Source organism: Aythya fuligula, chromosome 4 (genome assembly GCF_009819795.1).
Source record: "Aythya fuligula isolate bAytFul2 chromosome 4, bAytFul2.pri, whole genome shotgun sequence".
Lineage (NCBI taxonomy): Eukaryota > Metazoa > Chordata > Aves > Anseriformes > Anatidae > Aythya > Aythya fuligula.
Window position 1 is genome coordinate 47,516,947 of NC_045562.1, and position 22,510 is coordinate 47,539,456.

The 22,510-nt window shown below is 41.2% G+C and overlaps 1 protein-coding gene across 1 annotated transcript; it reads left to right on the top strand.

Moving 5' to 3' along the window:
* Positions 1-15,723: 15,723 nt before the first annotated feature.
* Positions 15,724-18,352, top strand: NPFFR2 (neuropeptide FF receptor 2). Its single transcript, XM_032187289.1, has 3 exons — positions 15,724-16,057; positions 16,821-16,920; positions 17,512-18,352. The coding sequence occupies exons 1-3, from the start codon at positions 15,730-15,732 to the stop codon at positions 18,350-18,352; spliced, it is 1,269 nt and encodes a 422-aa protein (XP_032043180.1). The 5' UTR covers positions 15,724-15,729.
* Positions 18,353-22,510: the final 4,158 nt, after the last annotated feature.

The window sequence follows — 22,510 nt, forward strand, 5'->3', positions numbered from 1 at the left end:
GCATTTCATTCAATGCTTGGGAGCACCAGGGCCTCCTGCTCCTCCCAGGGGACTCCAACAACTCCTGCGGGAGCTCCAGACCTGGCTGCTTCTGCTCATCTTCCTGCAGGGGGGACAGGAATCAGGTCTCAAATTAATTGCCACCACCTGAAGCTGCCAAGCAGCGATTGCCGACGGCCCACCAACAGAGCACAGCTAGAACCCACGGGGGTGTCCCCACAGAGGGAGTCTCCAGGTGCTGCCCGTTTCTGGCCTTGAATTTTTGTCAAGTTTTGTACTGACTAAGGGAGAACAAGACACATCCCTCAGAGAAGGATGCATCCATTCTGCAAACAAGAGAAAGATGTACAACCTACAGACTAGTGTTGGTCTGCTTGAAGTGGGGTTATGTGTAAAACCTCAATGTGGTCATTCCCCTCTAAGCCTTGATGAGCAAATAAAGCATCTTTTGTTGCAAGACACAAAGGCAGGAATGAAGGAACACCTAACACCTTAACAGCCTGGCTGCTTTTTTTAATGCTACATGTTGACACATGCTTAGAAGCATCCAGGTCTGCACACCTCTGAGACAGTAGCTGAAATCTACTGTCTACTGAAATCCCTATAGCTCAAATCCTTTTTTCAAGGCCGTCCAGCATAATGTCACAACAGGGTAATGAAGTAAAATGCTGAAGGTCTAAAGGCTCTCAGATCGAACTCAGCTGTTCTGAAATAGCCCCACATCTTACATCCTGAACACACGTGTACACGCACCGCTGAGCCTGCCTGAACTTCTGGACTCACTTTGCTACATGTACCACGTCATCCCCCTTAGAGTTTCCTTGCAAATTCTCATCTAATAAAAGATGGAGAGAAAGGGCAGTGAGGCCATACAGAGTTTAAGAGCCGGCCATTCCAGGTTTTGAAATATCATTCAAACAAACCTTTCCACTACGAGCTCTTTTTCACTTGTACAGGTCAGAGTCTGTTTGCTGACACCCACCAAATATCCCCGTGCCACGACGGCTTCCCAAGAGTCTCACTTCGGGTACTTTTGGCTTCTGTTTTTCCCATGGAAAAGACTTCCAATTTCCTACTAAATTTGCTCATTGCCAGCTTATACCCAACATGTACTTTTTCAATATTTTCTTGCAGGTAAATATCTTCACTGTGTTTCCCATTCTTTCCTTCTGAGACTGAAGAACACAGAAAACTGGGATTGTGCCTCGGCATGTGCCATACAGTCTGCACAACAGGGAGCTCCTTACAGTTTCTCTCCTACAAAGAGTGTCCTCATTCAGTCCTTCAGCAATACCTCTGTGAGTTTGATTTTAAATTCACCTTTCCTGGATGTGTGAGTTTTGAGTAATACACACTATCCCACCTCAAGTCCTTTCTAATATCCTGGGGAACTCTCAAAGCCACCACCTCTATCAGAAATACTTCCTGTCATGTTGTCCTAAGATCCTGCTGAGTTAATAATCACTCCTGCTTTTGGTGGGTTTGTAATCCCTGAGCTTCCTTACTTCCTGACATTTCTTCCCGATGAGCTCCCAGACTAAGCAGTCACAAATCTCTGCTATAACTTAAATCATGGCCTCACGCTCAGTATGAAGCCTGTAACCATTTTTATGATTTCATCTGCCAGTGACATCCCATCCTCTCAGCCATCCCTCACACAACACGCACTGATTGCATACATGCCTGGGACACTGTGCTGGAGGGGACAGGCAACCCCCTCTAATGGGTCTGGTGGTAGACCAAAAGCACCCCAGCTGAAGAGCTGAAGTGTGTGTGCACACACTGGTATTGGAAAAAAAAAAAAAAAAAAAAAAAAAAAAAAAAAAAAACAAAAAAACAAAACAAAACAAAACAAAAAAAAAAAAAAAACAGCACTTACCCTGAGCTGGATTTATTTTGGGAACCATTGCTCTAATATCCCAAGAAGGGAAGACAATTGTCCTCTAAGGATATCAAGAGCATCTGCAACCACATCCCATGCAACAGCAATGTCCCAGGCTGCTTCAGGACCAGCAAAAACAAAGCCACCTCAGTAACTGCAAACCCAAGCATACTTTGTGTCCTGCATGGCAACTTCCCCTTAACAACACAAAGGTTTTCAGATTAGGAGAAGAAATTAGATCATAAGGTAGCTCTGCAATGCATCAACCCTTCGTGAGCCACTCTGAGGAACAGACAGCAAATATTCACACCATCGCGTGTGAGCACCTCTCAGGGACACCAACCTGAGAGTGGCACATCTGAGTTACACACACACACAAAACAGCACTCACAGCTGAAGAGGGATGCTTCTATTTTTTTTTTCCTGGTGGAACAGGCTTCTTTAGAAAGAGGTCTTTCAAATTTCAGGGGAATTATTTTCTTCCTCAGGTTAGATGGGACTCCTCAACAGTCACAAGCCTCATGAGATATCTATCCTGAGGCATATAGTAAAACATAAACACCTGAGTGTGAGACTGATGCTCCCATTGCCAGGCAAACTTCTCAGAGACCTTCTCATTTCTGCTGCAGCCAACTATGTCACTGGCTGCAAATCGCGTCAGCCTGGAGCTTGAGGTGGGCCTGGGATCTGGAAAAGCTGAAAAAGGGTCTTCCTTGACCAGCTGTCCCCACTTACTGCATGAAATGGTCCCTTCTCATTTCAACTGTTGTTGATTGCCTTGAGGGAAAGCAAGCAAGTCAGGTGGTGAGCATTCAGTCCGTAGCCTGTGCTTTCCTACCATCAGGAAAGAAAAGAGGACTGAACTTACCACAGAGATCTTACGGCGTGTATCACAAAGACCACCATGTGCAGGGTGTCAGCAGCACATTTAACACACGCGTTTCTTGCTGCTCGCCTTCACTGTGCATCACTGCACAGAGGACGCTTTGACCCTTCCTAAACTGGGATGATGTTTCCACCTCATCCTTCGGTCCCAAGCATGCTTCCAGCTTGTGTCACCCATGCACTGCCAGGAAGCCACCAGGGAGATGTCAGAGCTGCTGGGTTGTGGCTGCTGATCCAGGCCTTCACCCTGACGGCCTCACCTGGGGCCGCCGCTGCCCACACACACCTCCCCATTGGTCCCAGTGCTGTATTTAAGCTTTGGCTGAGGGGGGTCTGGCTTCTTACTGTAGTAGGGAGTGTGCTGTGAGTGCTCTTCTGCCCTGGTAGCAGGGATGTTGTAGTGCTGTTCTTCTTTTCTGCCTTGGTCTGAGCAATGTTGTATGGCTGACTTGAGTCCTTGTGTGGGTGCTTTGGGGCTACCCATGGTGGTGGAAGCACTGCTTTTCTTTTTGTCCTTAGATTTAGCCTTCCTTTATTTTTTATTATTTTGCAGACCAGTTTTGGTGTGTTCTGTCTCTGTTAGTTAAGTACATGTTAGTATGTCACTGAATACTTACTTCCTTTCTGATAGCTTATGTAAATAAGGTTGGGACATGTTCATTTCAAAACATGCCTGATAGTTTTTGTCATTGTGATTGATCTCAGAAGTGTTCTACTTTTATTTTGGTAATGAATTTTAGTAGTGATCATTATTTTCCAGATCTCTGGCAAGGCTTCTATTATCCACTTCAGCTGAGTACAGTGTAAAGGGCACCTTTCTATTACCTGTCCCCATAGTGTGGCACTCAAGGAACCCCCTGAAAGTTAACAGCAGAGTAAGGGCCTTTACCCCAAGGCTAAGCCAGAACCCTGGAGGTGGATTTCTTGCTCTATGTGCTAGATCAGAGCACTCCTTGGCCTTCCTGTGACTTACTTTGGACTCCCAAGGAAGAAGGCAGCTGTGGTGGCCCCAGGGAGATAAGTACTGGCACTTTGGCTATGGGGCTCAAGGGCAGTTCAGTTTCCCAGGGAAGGGAATGCAAGAAGTAAAGCTAAAAACTGTAATCCAAAGTCCATGTCCCAACTAGTTTGACCAGGACAGTACAGGTTATTCTTTCCCGCAGTTTCCCACTCTTGATTTAAAAGCTAACCCTGCCTTATCTCAGGAGGGATGTTGGTCTAGATGTTGGAGCTCAGCATGTAGAACAGGAGCCTGTGTGGTGCTGTGCTGAGGAGCGCTCAGTGCATCAGAGATGGCTCAGAGATTGCTGCTGCCCCCTCAGGTGTGATAGCTGGGGGTGGTAGAGTTAGGTCTCTCCTGGGGAGACAATTGTTAGCCCCAGCTCTGCTAAAGGGCTTTCCAAGTGGAAATGATGCCTAAAAAAAAACAGGAGGAGGCTCTATAAAGAAGCACAGCCCTGACGTGCCAAGCAGGCACCCTCACTGCCCCGGGGTAGCGATGGCTGCAGGTGACAGCCCCCTGGCCCCAGGGCTCAGCAGCCTGGCTTTGGGCTGTTCTCTCCAGTCCCTCCTTCTCTCTCTGCCTCCTCCCTGCATCTGCCAGGCACTGCCGGGGCTGTTCCCTCTCTGCTGTGAGGCTGCAGCCTTTCTCCTCGCAGCTCTGCACCGGTGGCTGCTGCAGAGCTTTCCCTGCTGTAAGTGGGGGATCCTGGGCAGGGGGCTGGCTGGGACTCGGGCTGGGATGTTCCCCTCTGCTCAGCTGGGAGCTGAGGTGGAGCTGCCAGCGCTGTGGGAGCAACAGGTCTTGTGTGTGTGTGCAGGGGAACGCTGATGCTGCTGCCTGAGGTGGGGACGGGGCACGGGCTGCGTGGGGCTGCTGGTGGTGCCTGCCTCAGTTGGTGCCAGGGAGGGTGATGCAGCCATCCTGAGCAGTTTGTACTGGTCAGCACTGGGACGCTGGAGTACAGAGCTTGACAGTGGAGATCTGACACCAACAGCTCTGTGCCTCAAAAGGGAGGTGGGGGATGCCCACACCACCCCCAGCAGGGATGGCTGGGCAGGGGGAGCATCTGTGTAGCTGCTGCTGGAAGTGTATACCTACATGTGGCAGCCACTTAATCCTTGTGCACAGCTCTGGGGCTTTATGGAGAAAAGCCTGCTCCCACTAACAGCACCCCTGGGGAAGAAGGTCAGCAGTTAAAGCCATTTGTATAACTGGACCTGTTATTTTCCCTGACCGGCTATATCTGACAGTTTTAAAGGGCTGAAAATATTTCACAGGGCAATTGTCAGTGCTGCTAGCTCACAATTGCTGTGCTGAGTCTAGTCGCTCTCGATGCCAGGAATCAGGTACAATTACTTTGCTGTGAATGAAGTTGCTGCATGCCTGCTATAGTATTTTGGAGCAAGTTTTCTGGTTGTTCTACCTGCACTTGTCCATGCTGCACTGCTGTTAGTGCTACCAGTGTAACTGCATTCAGAGTGAACATCAAGTGTGCAAAAGGATATGGAAAACTCAGTCTTTGGCAGGGGGAGGGAATCTTTTTTTTTTTTTTTTTAACTCTGCCTTTTTACAGGATCAATTTATTCTTTTGTGAAGCAGAAGCAATTGTTATATTTCAGTTTGTTATCACTCCTCAGATAAAATTATTTTAAGAGGTAGAGAGGACTCTGTCTGTGAGCTCAAGCTAATTCCGATGGAGTCCTCAGTACAGTTGCAAAACGTAATCAACAGTTTTAGAGCTCAAAGGGGGAGCTCCAATCACCTGCATGATTAACTTGGATTAGGTATATCTGTTGGTGGTTTCTGGTACCTATTTTCACTGAGGCAATTTACTGTGTGGTGTTTGAAGGAATAAATGGATTCAAAGGATTAGAGCAAGTCACTGAATGATTCAGGTGTTTAATCTATCAGTGACTATTCACAGTAACTGGTAAGACGTATGTGTTGGTTTGCTAACTGAAAGCCAACTGTTGGCACTGAGAAGGTGTAGGATGACTTCAATTCTTGCCTGTTCTGCAGATTTGTAAATGAACTATGTGTTTGTTGCAGGTAGACTAATTAGACCACCTACATGAGTATTGTATTTAGATAGGTCTTTCAGCTACAGGGAAGAAAGGAATATATTCCCGATACAGGGCTCTGTGTGCTTTCATATCTACCTTATATCATGCAACAGCACATCTATGCAAAAGGAGATTTAAATCAATTACAGCTCTTGCTTGTTTTTTAAAATAAGTACAGATATAATACGGGGCAGGGCACCAAGATGATGTGCTATTTGTATTAGTATTGCTTTTGTTCAGACTGCTGACTGGCAGCTCACATGTTCTTGGGTGGGAATAAAGCAGGTGGAGAAGGATAAGATGCTTCATTCCACTTCTAAAATTCCAGCTAGAAACTAATTTTATGGGAAAGTACATACGTTTTTAAAAAAGTGCCTTTTGCATCTTTTCAAGCTGTGTCTTACAACAAGCCAGGTATGAGCTGATGTAATAAATATGGCTAACTTCTATTGTCCAAGGCTTTTGTTTTATAATAAGCACTATCCTGTTTAGTTTTAAAAGCTTGTATCTTTGGATTCAACACAGCACTTTAGAAAGCTGCCCCAAGCACTATTTTTGAGCTTAAACCTCTTAATTTGTTTGCACAGAGTAAGGGTTTGTGACTTAACACTGCTTTTTACATTGTTTGCTAGAGGAAGAGGAACTTGTCAGCTGTCAATCAGATCCTGAGTTTTTTTTACTACAATGTATCAGCAGAAAAACTCATCAGGAAAAAGTAGTATTGGACATGGACAGCTGAAAAACTTGTAGAACAAATTGCTTTTCATTTCTTAGACTACTGAACTGCGTAGTTAACCTTTTTACTGGCCAAAGGCTTCACTTTGAGTACCATGTCATTGCATGGACCAGTGAAACTTGGCTGCAAGAGAAATCTGCCTTCAATACATCTAGGAAGCACACTGTCAACTGGAGAAAGCTGTATGCTCGGAAATAGGGAAGATTGCTCTGTGCTGGTATGTCAAGCCCCACATCATCAAACACGATGTTTTGGACACAGTTCATAATTTCATAATCAAATGTGAGGCAGAACTAGAACCTCTGTCTTTCAACTGCAACACAGTCACTCTGTTATGAGCTGGGAAATAAGGAATTTGATAGGCTGAAGGAGCAAAGAATAGGCCTCAACCAGCACATAAGATGAGATGATTCAGCCTTGTGCTTACCATTCAGCCCATATGGAAGGTCTGGGGATGTTATAAGTCAGCTGCTGTGCCTGACAGTTGGTTATTTAGGAGGCACATCTCCTGACAGTAGCAACATAGTATTGCAAAAAGCCTAGAGGTGAGTATTCATCTGTTAGTATAGCTTAATTTAAAACACTCACTGTTAAGTGTTCACAGGAGTCTCTTTCCAGTGAAAGAGCTCAGACTGGTTCAGGCTACTTTTACTGGGTTCTGTAGCCAATTTCCCGTCATGGATGGGAAGCTGCTTAGACCTCAGGAGGACTTAAAATAGTTTTATTTTATCAAAAGCTTCTCTACCAGTGTGTTTGAGGGACTTATTTCCCTCTTCTAAGTTCAAGTAATGTCTTAACAAAAATGTGGCAAATAGAGCAAGTTGTGAGGGGAATATTCAGGTGGCACCAAGCATGTTATGTTTGACTTGCAGGAGCAGTGGACAGCTCTGATCAGTTCTTCTTAGCTAAGGAGAAGAGATCAATCAGAAAGGCTTGCTACCTGTTGTCACAACACTGTTAACACAACTGCACTTGGTTGCTATGTGTGCACTGGTGATCACAGAGAATGTTGCTCTTGCTATATTAGTCTTTTTCTGCAGCACTTTCTGTTAAGAGCCCCAAAGACCCACTGAATTTAATGAGAATCTCATTACGTCTCTACTAAATGCACGTCTCTGACCAAAGGTAAGGAGTGTGTACACTTCTTGCTTTCTGCAGTCATGATTTGAATTACCTTCATTCCATTCATATAGTAAGTCCAACACCCCTCTTGGTAGTCCTAGATAACAGCTGGGGGTGGTGGGAACTCCTCTGAAGGGGTCATCTCTTGAGTGAGAGAGGTGTTTGTACTAAGCACCAGGTAAACTGCAGGAACTTACAAAGGTCTATTTTTAAAATCCTTGTTTTCTGTATAACACTGCATCAAGAGGATGAGAATGCTATCATGGCATAACAGAAAACACACCAAGTGTGTGCTTTAACTTGGCCTCAATACAAACTGATAGCTTTCAATTAGTTATTTTGCATCTCTTAGGCATATTCTCTCCCATATGTGCTAGGCTTCTGACTCCCTAGCTATCAATGTAGGGCTTGGGCATAAGTCGTGTTTATCCTAAGCAAGCTATGTCCTGTACTGAATGGGTTATGTGGCTTCCCTGCAGTTTACTTAATGAGTGCTTACCTGATTTTTTTTTTTTCTCCTGTGCTGCTGACAGTAGTGGTAGTGTCAACCTTTTTTCTCATCCTGCTGATAGTGGAGAGGACTAAGGGTAAAAAGACTCCTTAGTTGCAAAGAGGCTGCAAATAAATTCAAGACTGAGACTGGGGATATGAGTGGTCTTAAGGGAACAGTTGAGAAAATGACAAAAGTCATTTCCAAGTATAAGGGAGCTAATATATCTCAGGACTTGCTAGACTTCTTAATAAAGTGGCTGGATAAATGTGCCTACACGAGGGAAATCTTTCTTTAATCTTGTTTTGGGGAACAGTTGGCTGAGGTTTTAGTTCAAATGTAAAACAGCCTGTGAGACATCAAGAGGAAACACTACAAACTCCGAACCTTAAAGGCTGACTAAGCATTAAGCAACAGAGATATGAGAAGCAATAGTTAAACTTAGCTCAACTAAACTCTACCATATGTGAATTGATGGACAAGTAATGTACAGCCATCAAATATAACATGTACACAGAAAATACTTTCTCTGTGTGCCTTTGCTATCAAAGCATTAAGTGATCACATTTTACTGTGTAACCAAGAACCATATCAGCTAACACAAAAGCCCTGTCACCATATCTGTGTTTATCCTAAGAGTCCCTGTTATCTCCTGTGTGGCATGGCATGCAGCTTCATGATGGATAAAAAAGCCAAACAAGTTAACTGACCAGCTTTTATCCCAGGTTTGACCTGTACTCTAACTGGGAACTTCACATCTGGAATCTTTCTGGGCAAAGTGGTGGAAGTCACAAGTAAAGGGAATTTTTTAAAGGGAATGCACATGGGTGCCTTAGGTCACCTTATAGCAAAAGGCAGAAAATGGTTGGTTAGAGCAAGGCTTTCCTATGGCAGATTTTCAGTATTCATATTCTTCATTTAGTGTGGCAATGAAAAAGTAATTTTATTTAAGCTGTGCAGTATTTGAATGCTAGAAACTTGAAAAAGTGAAAATTTGATGTGCTCAAGACACACAACAAACTTGCTGTGAATGCCTCACCTGCTATACCATCCTTTTGATTTGCATTTGAATTTGGGTTTTCGGCAAAGGGTTTTATAATCCTTGCCTAAGTGGATGAGTAATTGGCAATTAAGTTTTGTCTATTACGGCACTCCTACTGGTAGCATTGCTCTTTGTAATTAGGGCAAGAAAAAGTAAGATGAAAAACAACACTAAGGAAAAAAAAACAGCAAACCCAATAAATCTTTGACAAAATATTTCCTTTGGTCCCAACTCAGATTTCCCAGATGACTGTTAGGAGAAGACAGACAGTTCAAGCCCATTCATTAGAGCTCTGCATGCAATCTCAAGCTTGATATGTCTCCCAGGAATTGTCCACTTATGCAACGAGAAACAAATTTCTCATTTGGAAGTATATGGCAGTAAGATTCAATTAATTTTCTGTAACTTGGTGGTTTTAGTCTTCTCTATCACAGCTTTTTTCTTAGCTGAAAGCCTGCCCTTTCCTTGTGACATACTCAGTATGTAATTTGAGATAAAATCATATGTATTTTGTACAAATGACTGTGAAATTAAGATGTATGAAAAAGTTAAGGAAATGTTAACTTCCAGAGGACTCTATTTGGAATTGCATGTACAAACTCTAAGGGTATTTATGAATTAAGACTAAGGTATTTATGAATTAGTACAGACTAAGCGTTTCTGCTTGTAGAGGAAAATGACATTAAGTGCAATATCAAGTTAAAACATACTTTGTAACAAGTTCCAAGAAAATAATTGTACTCTGTAATGAAATCTTTTCTTGATAAAGACACTTGTGCCATTTAACTTGGCAAATCCAGATGCTCTGTTTTATCGGGAACAGTTTCTGCGCTTTGCCCGTTGCATGCTGGAACTTGGTCAGTTGTTGAGGACTTCTTCCTTTCGAAAGAGAAGGGAAAGACGAGTCGTGCTTACAATGTATTGCAGATTCATGCCCTTCACATCCAACCTTTTTGAAATGTAAGATGCTATGAAGTGCTTCTGAAGCCATTAATAAAATGAAACGATGTGGTGATATCCCTTTGTAAATATTTTTCTTTAGATGAAATGGCCCTATAACTTCCACTGTTTCACTCTGTTGTACTTTTGAGCCCCTCGATCTTTTATGTAGCTTTCTTCCAGACTTCCTCCACTTGGTCCAAGTCTGCATTGAATTAAATTGACCAAATCTACATGCAACAGATCAAGTGAGCCATAGGTAATCAACAACACCAAAAGAATCTTGTGTTTAGTCACCTATTGTCACACTTATGCTCTATAGAGTATTTGTTTTACAGTATCATGCTGCTACTGCCTGACTTTCAGCTAGTAACTTCCTACAAACCATAGATCCTTGTACCTAGTATTGACATGCAACTGGTTGTTCACTTTTTTTTTTTCCTTCACTGAATACTGCTCTGTAAGTTACCCTTGTTGAACAGCTTTTTGAACTTAGGCTTTTTTCCATATGAAATGGTAACATGCAGCCAAAGTGACTGGTTGGCGATTAGACCTTGTTCCTTGCTATTGCCTTGATAGGTGTCTTTCCCCCTACTCCAAACATCTTTTGTCGTAAAGGCAAAGATTTTATGACCATTTGCCATTCTCACTACTAATAATGTCCATAATTGGCCTTCTCATGTTTTTTATAGGCAAGAACAGTTTGGACTTCTGTCAGTAACACTTCTGATCCACTGAGGTATAGGATAATCTGTGCACTAGTCTTACCTTTGTTTTCAATGTGTTTATAGAATGAGGTGCTTTTTTTTTTTGCTTTTTTTTTTTTTTTTTTTTTTTGGCCATCCCACAGTGTCTGTATTTTGAAAGGACTTTCTCATTTTTCAGCAGAACAGAGATGCTCTCATTTTCCAGGAAAAAGGTCTCCAGGAAATTTCTGCAGTTAACCCATCACTAAGTGTATAGCTCTGGACAAAGACACAACACTTTTTTTTAGCACTTACTGCAGTACATTTTCTTTTTCCATAATGTCTGTCTTTAAGTTCTTCAGTGTTTCCTTATTTTTTCCTCTTCTAAGCCCTCAGAGGATTCTGTGATGAGATTTCACACATGCACAAATTAGGATAACAGAAACAAATGGTTGTACACAGAAGTGAAACAGTATTGGCTGGCTCCCATGGTTGCCAGAATTCTTGTGTGGTCAACATAAAAGTAATTACACTGACTTCATAATTACCTTGAATTGTTATTGTTACACAGGAAAATTAATTTTCCATATTTGATGGCATAAGACTCTCCTGGTTGCACAGACTTAATCCTGCATATTTGTCTATGGACGTTATTGACATTTCACTAGTGTTATCACTCTAGCATGTTTTAAAAACAATGCGTGGGCAGTTTTTCAATAGTTGAGGCTCTTGCTTTATTTTTTTGCAGATTTTCCTCTGGCGTATTAAATAAAGTACTGAGGCCGTGCCCTTATCAAATTACCATGTGGAAGCAAATTGCTTTTATTTATCATCATATGATATTTATGCATTACATTACTTTTTCCCTTTTCTTAGATGACTTGTGCTGCTATCTTCTGTACCTCGCTCAATTATTTATCACTGTCTGTTTAGCTTGTTAAAACACAATGCACTACCTTCATTTCTTCTTTCAGCCAATCCTATCCCCCTCAGCTTGAATATAATAAAAATTTGTGTATTTTGCCATCTCCTGTAAGACACAGTATTTGTATGGAAAGTTCATTGTATTTGGTACAGCTTCAGTGGTACAAAGTTTCATTTGTGTAATCAGTCTCTGTAAGACAAATAGGCACAACTCCAATTGTGCCTTGAGGTTGTTTGCAATTTCTCGTTCACCAGTTACAAACAAAAACTATTCCAGAGTTCCTTACTGAAAAGATTGAAAGTGGTTGTTTTATAAACACATTGTCAAAAAGAGACCAAATCCATGAAAAGCATCCAAAGAATAATTAATATGTAAAGTATTCTAAAATTATGCTTTTAATATGAAAAGGGATAATTTCAGTTGTATTAATGAACGGAATTCAATTGAATTCATTAAAATCCTGCCACTGCATAGGAACGACCCTCAAGGTTTTGCATTCCCAAGACCAAAGAACCTCAGAGAAAACAACAAAATAAAGAAGCCAAACACACATCTATTTTTGTTAGATGGGAATTGACAAGGGGCCTGACTGTTTCCAAACTTTTGGTTGAGATTGGATAGCTACTGTTTGCCAAACCCAAAAGCTGTGTGTGACACCTACTAGTCTCGTGCTTGCTCCGTGTAGAGTAGAACTCCCATTTTCTCACACTTTTGTATTTACTATGTGAAACGGAGCAATTAGTCTACAGGACCTTCATCTGTTGCTTTGTTTGCTCCAAACAAATACCAAGTGTCAGATTATGGCACCGTCTGCTCCGTAACTATTACACCTCCACTGTTAAACCAAACTCTTACTTATTCTCAGCAATAGACATTGGATAACAGTGGCTGAACCCAAGAACCCTTGCATTTTTAACTTGATTAATACCGTTGATGGCAGCCTTATAAATGACTTAGAGCTACAGGCCAAATGCTGGCATTTTAGATTGCCGGTACGTGTTTGGGCCTCACCCAGAATAGCCATGCCAAGCAGAAAGGTCACTCCACTGCCTTTCCTGGTGAAGGAAGCACATATTATAACCACTGCCTCTCATCCAGACTGTCATCTCCATCATCTCCCTGGGTACGGAGAGCTTGGCCTCCTGTACTTTACTACCCTAAGAAGCTGTCTGGGGTAGAGGAGCAAAGTGAGCAACAATAAATCTATTTCTTGTCGGGAGCCAAAAGGGAGCACAAGAGATGCTGAGCTTTAAATGGGATTTCAGTGACATAGCATCTCCTGAGATTTATAAAGCACAGCTCCAAATCTGTGACTAAATGAATGGTGTAAGCTATTGCCTAATGTTTATTTTTGAATTCTGCTCTCACTGTTCATCTTGGGCATGTTTGTATGCAAATTCATTAGTAACTGCTTTCTTAAGTGAATAATAAAATTGACATTAATAAACCTTCTACAGTAGCTGACTCTGATCTCTGGCTAGTTAAAACATCAGGTACGTTAAATATTTGAATAAAAATATTTTCATTTGTTTTGAAACTATTTTGAAATTTAAAAAAAAAAAAATCAAAAATACAGTCTTTCTGCATAAGAGCAGCCAAAGAGAACACACAACTAGTATGACTAGTTTCTATATACTGATTTGTTAAAATATATAAAGAATATATAAAAATACAGACCCACTGTAAGCATTGTATTGTTACTGACTTCTAAAAAGACAGAAGATACGATAAAATTGTTGTGGTTTGTTGTTGTTGTTGTTTTTCCACTACTCTGTTTGTTCCAAACATGGGGCGTATCAGAATAAATATTTTTTTTTCACTGCATTTGCTACTGGAAGTAAAGCACTTACAGAGGTTTTGATGTGGCTGAATTTCATTGACAAGCAAAATATATATTTAAAAAAAAAAAAAAAACACACACAAAAACTGCAATACTGTCCTGGCAAACAGATGTGAATAAATATACCAGGGAAAAACAGGCAGAGACAGAATCTTAATTAGAAAGTCTTAAGTAAAACCCAGCAAGAAGAATGAAGAAAAATATCCCATCTTTTTGGCAACATTACCTAACACTCATTTTCTTTTTCTGGGGAGAGGGCTGCTTTACTAGAAATGACAGCAGAACATCACCTTCTTTTGTTACTCCATAAATACTGGAAAACCACCTTCAGCGTTTGGAATCTGGGGAGGCAGCTGAAACCATAGTTGCACAAAAAAGGGCCAGCTCTGAATTTTCTTTCATAAGAAAAGAGATAAAGTCAGCACTTTGCTTCCCTTATGTACAACCTCATCAGGATTTGGATCCTTGTGCCTCAATTTAAATGCCATTTATACTGAAGACTTTGGGAAGTGTTCTGAACTTACCTGCTCCCACACATTAATTTGGTGCCTTTTGCCAGGAGTTAGTTTTGCTATTCTTTTAAGTCAGGGACAGTTCCTTCCTTCTGCCCCTTTAGGTATCTATATAAATACACCTATTTAAGAAACATAACCCCAGAACCCATTTTAATTAAGTGCCATCCAAAAGCCATCAGCAGATGGAAACGTGATCATTTTCCCTGCTCCCTTTACCTAAGTTTCAAAATCTCCATCTGGCAGATAAAATAAATATGGAAAAATATATTCAAATGCTTCTTGCAAGTTATGTTACCTGGTGACAACTGTAAACATCAAGAAGCCAGTGCTGACTTGTTACTGGAGGCTGATACAATTTCTATGCCATATATATAATAAACACATTAAAAGTTTGCCATGGTTAAGACTTGATTTAGAATTTTGGTGCAGTGTCATGTAGAGCTATAGGTTTTACAAGGCAAGAAAATAGTTTGTAGCCTACAAAGTTAAGTTCAGTGAGTTATGTTTGGAAGTTAGTAAGTTCAAGGCACACAAATTCTGTATCTGATAAAGTGATTCTTGCACCAATACCAAGCAGTCTTGTACCCCTTATCTTTGAACCATCCCACCAGTAAAAACATTGCTACTACAACACAAAAGATATAGATACTTATGGCTTGAAACAGAGAAGATACCAATTTCAAGAGAGTTCAGACCTCAAAATAAGTGTCTCCAAGAAAAAGCCTGTAGATTTTGCCAACTGCAATGTAATACTCGAATCTAATAAGATATTTTCTTTACAGAGTGAATACCTAATGTGGGAAAAGTATTACCCAGGCTTTTTAATGATTAAACCACAACATGAAGAGATAATGAATTCCCCCAAATCATACAAATTCAGCAACAGAGCTAGAAAACAGATCTTATGCTTCAGTACATTTTAAGCACAGTAGTATTCTGTGTTTCCCAACTTTTCTCCTGATCTACATAGATTGTAAGCAGGAAAGCAAAATCACTTGTGGCCTAATATCAGTTGTACACATAAACATCTTCTTTTCAGTTAAATGGGATTGGGTTTGGATACATTCAGGCAGAAAGTTGGTGCCTTCTGAAAGCTTTAATTTAATTACTGTTCTTAATGGCTCAGCAGCCTCACTGTCCCCTAAGCATTAGATTACTCAAGCTGTTGAATAAATGGATTTCTCAAGAATTCTGATTTTTTTTTCTCCTTAAAATAAACTGCTTAGGTTGTTTCTTTGTTTACTTGACACATCACAATAGGCTTGTTTACATCCTGTCTGGCTTTCTTCTTCTTTGTGAAGGGAAGGACTTCATTTATGGAGATTGCAGAAAGAAAAAAAAAAAAAAAAAAAAAAAAAAACTTTAATAGTCTTACTGTTCATTTTTATATGCCTGCATTGTAAAAATCAAACTAATAGTATCTGGGGAAGATGGGGATGCAGAACGTGGACCATTAAAGTAAGGTGCAGAGAGATGAGTATACATACAGCTTTGCATGAATTTCAGCACACTGCATTTCCAAAGTAGTCACATTTCCTCAAATCCATTTCAAACATACTATAATGACCTTTTCGAAAATATCTTTCTAGGAACATTACAACATGAGTAAGAAAATGGACTTAAATTCTTCATTTGATTGGCCTCACCTGCTGAGTTATAATGGGACATACAAGTACCTCTACTTTGAAGGCAACGTCTCCTACGTGGACTTCTACCTTCATCAGCCTTCAGTGGCAGCTGTCTTCATCATCTCATACCTCTTAATCTTCCTGCTTTGTATGGTTGGCAACGGAGTGGTTTGCTATATTGTTCTGCGGAGTAAACACATGCGTACAGTCACAAATCTTTTCATCTTAAACCTGGCTGTCAGTGATTTACTAGTGGGAATCTTCTGTATGCCCACCACCCTCCTGGACAACATCATTGCAGGTATGCCAGTTCACACCATATAGCAAAAAGGGCTTGAGGGGTATTTGCCTTAATTTCTGAGTCCTCCCTGAGGAACCCAAGTGTTAAGTGCATGTGACAGTGACCAATACAAATTGCTCTTTTATTCTGTCCCTGGCATTCAGAATAGAAACCCCAGTGAGAAAGCTAGGGGGAAATGTGAAGCCTTCATTTTGCAGGTTGGGCTCAAGGGGTTCACTATGCAATGTGTTTAGTGACAAAGCACGAAGCTCACCTTAAACTGAGAAATCAGTAGCCCCACTTGCATGCTACCATTTCTGAGGGAGTTCCATAGGCATTTCAAGTTAGGGGATGGAACAGGTGAGGAAGACAAACTTCTAACACACCTTCTGACGGGGGCTGTCCTTGCTGATTTCCACAACCAGGATCTTTAGCAATGGATTATCCCACAACTAGGTTTTATGTTAGGAAGACTCAGTGGATACAATGAGCCACATGAAGAGAGCAATCAACTGTAGTGGTCAAGCCCCTTTCTTATCTTGACATCCTGTTTTAATGTGATGTTGAAAAGCAACATATTGTTTTGCTGCTTTTTGGGACATCAGAAACTTACCTAGGCATCTGGCAAAGCATTTTTTTACATAACTTTTGACTCACTAACTCCTACTATGTCCTGCCAAAGCAAAATAAATATATTAGTTCTGGGGCAAAAATTTCCTTTTATGCATATAAGAAAAGTGCTGCAATGAAATGGAGGCAATTTCAATAGCCTGTTTCCTTCCAGGATGGCCATTTGGGAGCATGGTTTGCAAGATGAGTGGGATGGTCCAAGGAATCTCTGTCTCTGCCTCTGTCTTCACTCTGGTTGCAATTGCTGTAGACAGGTAAGATGATGCAGAAATGGCAAACTGTCACTTCCATCTTCCTCAGGCCACACAATCATACTGAGGTGGATTCATTAATTCATGCAACCCTGCAATAGATTAAATTGGTTTAGCTCCTAAATCTAGAAAAGAAAAGTAAAAAAAATAAATAAAAAAGTGTGCCAAAGTCTAAAGAGCAGTCACAGCAATTTGTTCCTCAACAGGTATCTCTTAAAAATGGTACGCCTGGGCTATACCTGGCTGCCTAGAGTTGGTTAGCTCCCCAGCTACTAAGCTAATAGAAAAGATAACAGAAGCACTGGTACCTGCTGCCACAGTTACCTGAAGCAGCAGCAGCAGGCTGATAAGGAGACAGATCATAGCAAAGAAATTTTAACAATAAATTTGACTTTTTTTTTTTTTTTAGATTGTTTTTCTCAACAAAATACTTAAATGGAACAATTAAATGCAACTCCACTGGTTTATGCAGGATGATTCCACCCATACTTCTAAAAAAAAAAAAAAGCGATTTTTAAACAATTTATTTGCCTGTTTAATTAAGCTTTCTCTAAACATCTTCTCCATATATGCCCCTGGGTGTCTTTGCTGCAGGTTTCGATGCATTGTTTATCCATTTAAACAGAAGCTGACCATCTCAACTGCAATCATTATTATAACAGTCATCTGGATTCTGGCCATCACAATCATGTGTCCTTCTGCAGTCATGTTGCAGGTACAAGAAGAGAAGCATTTCAGGGTGATCCTTGGCTATGCCAATGAAACCCGCCCTGTATATTGGTGCCGGGAGAACTGGCCTAATGCAGGAATGAGAAAGATCTATACAACGGTTCTGTTTGCCAACATCTATCTTGCTCCCCTGTTGCTCATTGTTATCATGTATGCTAGGATAGGCATTGCTCTCTTTAACACAGCAATGCCCACAGTGGGAAAGCACAGCCAGGAGCAGCGACACAGCGTGTCTAAGAAGAAACAAAAAGTCATCAAAATGCTCATTATCGTAGCTTTGCTTTTCACCCTGTCTTGGCTTCCCCTGTGGACTCTGATGATGCTCTCAGACTACGCCAACCTGTCAGATGTCCAGTTGCAGATCATCAACATTTATATCTATCCTTTTGCTCACTGGCTGGCTTTTTTCAACAGCAGCATCAACCCCATCATCTATGGTTTCTTTAATGAAAACTTTCGCAGAGGCTTTCAGGCAGCCTTTAAATTTCAGCTCTGCTCTAGGAAGATCATTCACAGGGACATCTATTCCCAGCGAGGCCAAAGCAATGCCATTTTGCCAGCTGCCACCTACCAGACACCCCAGGATCAAGATTGTCAACATGCTAAAGTGGAGGGGAAGCCAGTTCGGAAAGGAAATTGGATGAATAACCAGCAAGATTTGATGATGGAGGATCTCGAAGAGGCCTGCAATGATGAGATTAAGTGAAACATGCTATGAACTCTCTAAAAGACTCATGCCTAGCAGAATTTCTTTACTGGGATGTGAAATTCCTGTTTTGTAAGGGATTTCTAACAAAATAAAAAATGTCAAGGTGTTTCTGTTTGGAAAAAGATAAGCAACTTGCATACTACCTGAACTTTAATACAAGAAGAAAGCAAAATTCAGCCTTCTTTGTCAACAGCTTAAGCCAGGGACAACCCCCCTGCAGTGAGTGATGACTCACCGCTCTTGAACTGAGCTGCAGCAAAGACCTGATTAAAATGGGATTACCTTCCCTTTATTGCAAAGTAAGGGAAAAAGAGAACTATGTAATTATGTACCCTGACACAATTATACCACCAATACCCAGTACCCTGACACAATTATACCACACTCACCAATGGAGAGGAGAACATTCCTTCATTTGCTTCTATGAATTTCTCAGAGTGGCCAAAACGGAGTTGTTTGAACAATATTTATGGTAACATTTCAGCTTGTAAGGCTAGTTGTTACTAATGTCTACAACTTTCTTCTGATATCAGACAACAAAAATATCACTGCTAGTGTAGCATCCAGCTAGACCATGGAGCTGGATAGCGGTGGGGATCATGAGACTTGGCAGGGCCCTGAGCACATGCCCCTTCCTTGGGTTTTGACTGCTGGGGCTCAGGACAGCTCCAAGCCATGCAGCCAAAGGCATCCCCCTTCCTAATGGTGACCCTGAAGAAAGGCTCTCAGACAGATGTGGGGACACCACAGCCAACACCAGGAGCTGCTCTGACACTGCCAGTGTTCATCCTTCACTGAAACCATGGCACTCACTGCATCGCAGCACTGCCTGGGCCTAGCATGGGCCCGAGCAGTCCAGGCACTAACCCCAACCTGCAGACTGACTTCCCAGCCTGATCTCAGACCTGCCTCATTACCATAAACTTCTCTGATGACATGGACTCGCAGCCAAACCTGGCTTCACATCCAGCTCCCTGACTGGGGGCAGTGGGAAAGGCCCTGGCTGGTGAGAAGCCTGCCCTGCCAGCCCCACAACACCCCTCAGCCTCTGTGGGGAGCACCTGGTCCTCGCGGCACCCAGACCAAACTATTCCCTTAGAATATATTTATTTACTGTTGCATTAAGAAATATGTTTATCTGTAGGCCAAAACACCTCCTAATGAAATTTATAAAAAAAAGTCCTCCACTAAAAGCCAAACTAATCCAATAAATCCACTTACTGATTTACTGTACTCTGTTTCTGTTTAGCAATGGACTCTTGGTACTATGCTTTTAGGTGCTTCGGTGAAGCATAAGCCTGTTTCTAGAACTTGTCAATTTGTTATTCCATTACACTTAGTAACTCAAGTATTGGAGATACAGTCTGAAATTTTGAACCTAGCTTACCTGTTCCTAGGTCTTCATGTGGTTGTGTTGAGGGATTTCTTGAAACAGCAAAAATCCCATGGCTTGCTGTAGCTGAGCAAACCAAGCTACCAGGGCAACTATGAGAAGTTCCCATGACAGTGTTCCCACATCGCCCAATTGAGGAATTCAGGAAAATATTGTTACCAGTAGCTGGCCTCAAGGACAAGGTCTATGTGACTGCTAATCACAAGGGGGTTGTTTTCTTGCAGGTGGGGTTGTTTTCTTGCAGCTGTTTGTCTGAGTGCTTTTGACCAATAATCTTGTGTGAAACACTGTCCACCCCTGTTAAGTTCTCTATAAAAGTTAGGCTATTCGGGCAATAAAATGGAGCATGATCTGACTCTACTGGTGTCTGTCGTGCTTTCGGCCGTGCTTCCTGCAACATGGTTGTACTCATATTACTTCCACTTGGACTTTCTGAACACCAACCAGTCCCTTCCAAATGGCAAAAGCATCTTCAGTCACATTCTCTTCACTCACTTTTCTGGTTCCTTCCTTCTTGTTAATTCTGTGATATTAATTGTTGTTGCAGCTTGGGAAATAAATAGGAGTGAAAATTTGAGAAATAAATGATGAAAAATGGCATTTGTGTTATGTTTTTTATGGTTATGTCAATTTGGTTTTGTTTATCATTTGGGGGGTATAAATCATACTTAATAGTAGCAGGAGAGAAAATGGTGTTAGGGCCTCTTCAGTCTGACAGAGCTCGACACATACAAAAGGAACCCCAGAAGCATCTCAGTGAGGCTCCTGAAATCGAGGAGGCATGCAGGTTAGGGGAAGGATCAGCCTTCGCAGATCTGCCACAAGATTAGATCATCACCGTGTGTTAGCCTGTGAGGATTTCTGGGTACCAATTACCAAGTAAGGTCATTTCCTAGTGCTTAGGAGGCATCCTTGTTCATCTAACTGCAGTCCTTCAAGTAAACTGGAGTACCTTTCCAATCCTGACAGATTTACAGAGTCAAGGAAAACTGACAACTTCTCAAGGTGTGCTGCCACAAACTTTGTACCTTTTTGAGCTACCATAAAATAAGGAAAATATCCAAGAAGTAATGTGTGAAAAAGCCACAGCAAGAACTCTGATTTTGCAGTTTTTTGTTTACAATGCGTTATAGCTAGGCTGGCGTTTTCAAAGGATCTAATAAAATATGGATGCCTTGCCCTGCTGTGCTCTGTTGAAAACCCTATTACAAAGGGTTTATGGAATCCTAGGTATTCCACAGCTCCTGCATCTCTTCCATCCAGTCCTTTTTCCTTCACTTGTACATTAAGAAAATGAGACCCATTTTACCTGTCCAAGTTTGGCTTGTCTGGATTCCTGAAGTTTATAGCTATGTCTCCCCATTCTTATGCAAAAAGCTAAACCATATACGGCTCTATCTGGACTGTCATTTGCTTATGGCACAGCTCATATATATGCGATTCAAATGCAGAGATTTCTGGTGAAAAATATCCAGGGTCTGATAATATAATCTGTTCTGCTTTTGGGTTCTAGATCTGAACAACTACCAAATCTCTGAAAGATATATTGTTTCACCGCAAAAAGAAATACAATTTGAATCATGTATTTTGTCATGTAAAACTGTGCTCTTTAAAAATCAAATTAAATGGGTAAACCCTGTTGGCTGCTTCATGACATGCAGGTCATGTCATGTGTTGGTTGTAGAGTGACATTTAATATGCTAATAATTGAGACAATTTCTTTTTGCAGTATTTTTTTTCTTTCCCCAAAAGCTGTTGCCAAAGATGTTTTCTGATTAAAGCTAAGGATCAAATGACTTCCAGAGGTCCCTTCTAACCTGTATCTTCATGTGCTTCTGAATGATTCATCAAACTGTTGAGAATATATTTATATATGTGTATGCTTGCATTCATCCCACTGAAAAACGTGCTCAAAATAAATGCCAGGAAGGCATAAAAATGTCCCCAGGTGTTTGTCTGGCTCAAGGTGGTGATTCTCAAGACAGCCTTAGCATTTCACTTTTATGCAAGGATGCTGAAGTATAATCCATTTAATGGTTTGCCTTCCCTAGACACGCACCTGTGCTAAAAGCAGAAGTTAAGCTTTAAAGACTTATAGTCTTTAAAGTTTTTTATAAACTATAAAGTTTACTTTTTTAAATCTGAATTTCAGAATGTTCTCTGAATGCTGCAACAAAAACATCCCACTGACACTGAACTATGCATAACATAAAATGCAAAATGGTGAAAGAAAAAATGTATTTTTAAAAGCAACATTTCATTCTGCAAACAGTTCCTTATGAAGTAATTAGCCTGTGGGGGAGGAACAGAAAGGATATAGAGAAAAGGCAGAGAAATTTGTACAAGCTGACAGGATTTCATGAGGTATTCCAATTTTGCTAGGAGTACACTTCGTAGTTGAAAATACAGCCATCAACGTTTTCCCCATTTCCTCTAATTAAAATGCATAATTGTAATCCAATGTCACTGAAGAGATCTCATCCTCCAGATTCCTGATGATTCTTGCCACGATTAGATAATTATTTCATTTACTGTTTTTTCCTCTCTTTCTTTTTTGTTGTTGTGATTCCAGTAGCAATAGTGAGAAGTCCACCTATTTGGTTATGTGATTCAAAACCATACAGCCATTTAGACATCAAGGTACCTTCAATTGGTAGCTGAGAGTTTAACCATAAAAATCCAAGGCTTACCATTCTGAGTTGTATTCAAGAGATGCTCTTATTTCCTCTCATTTTGTGAACACAGGAAAGCCCACATTAGCA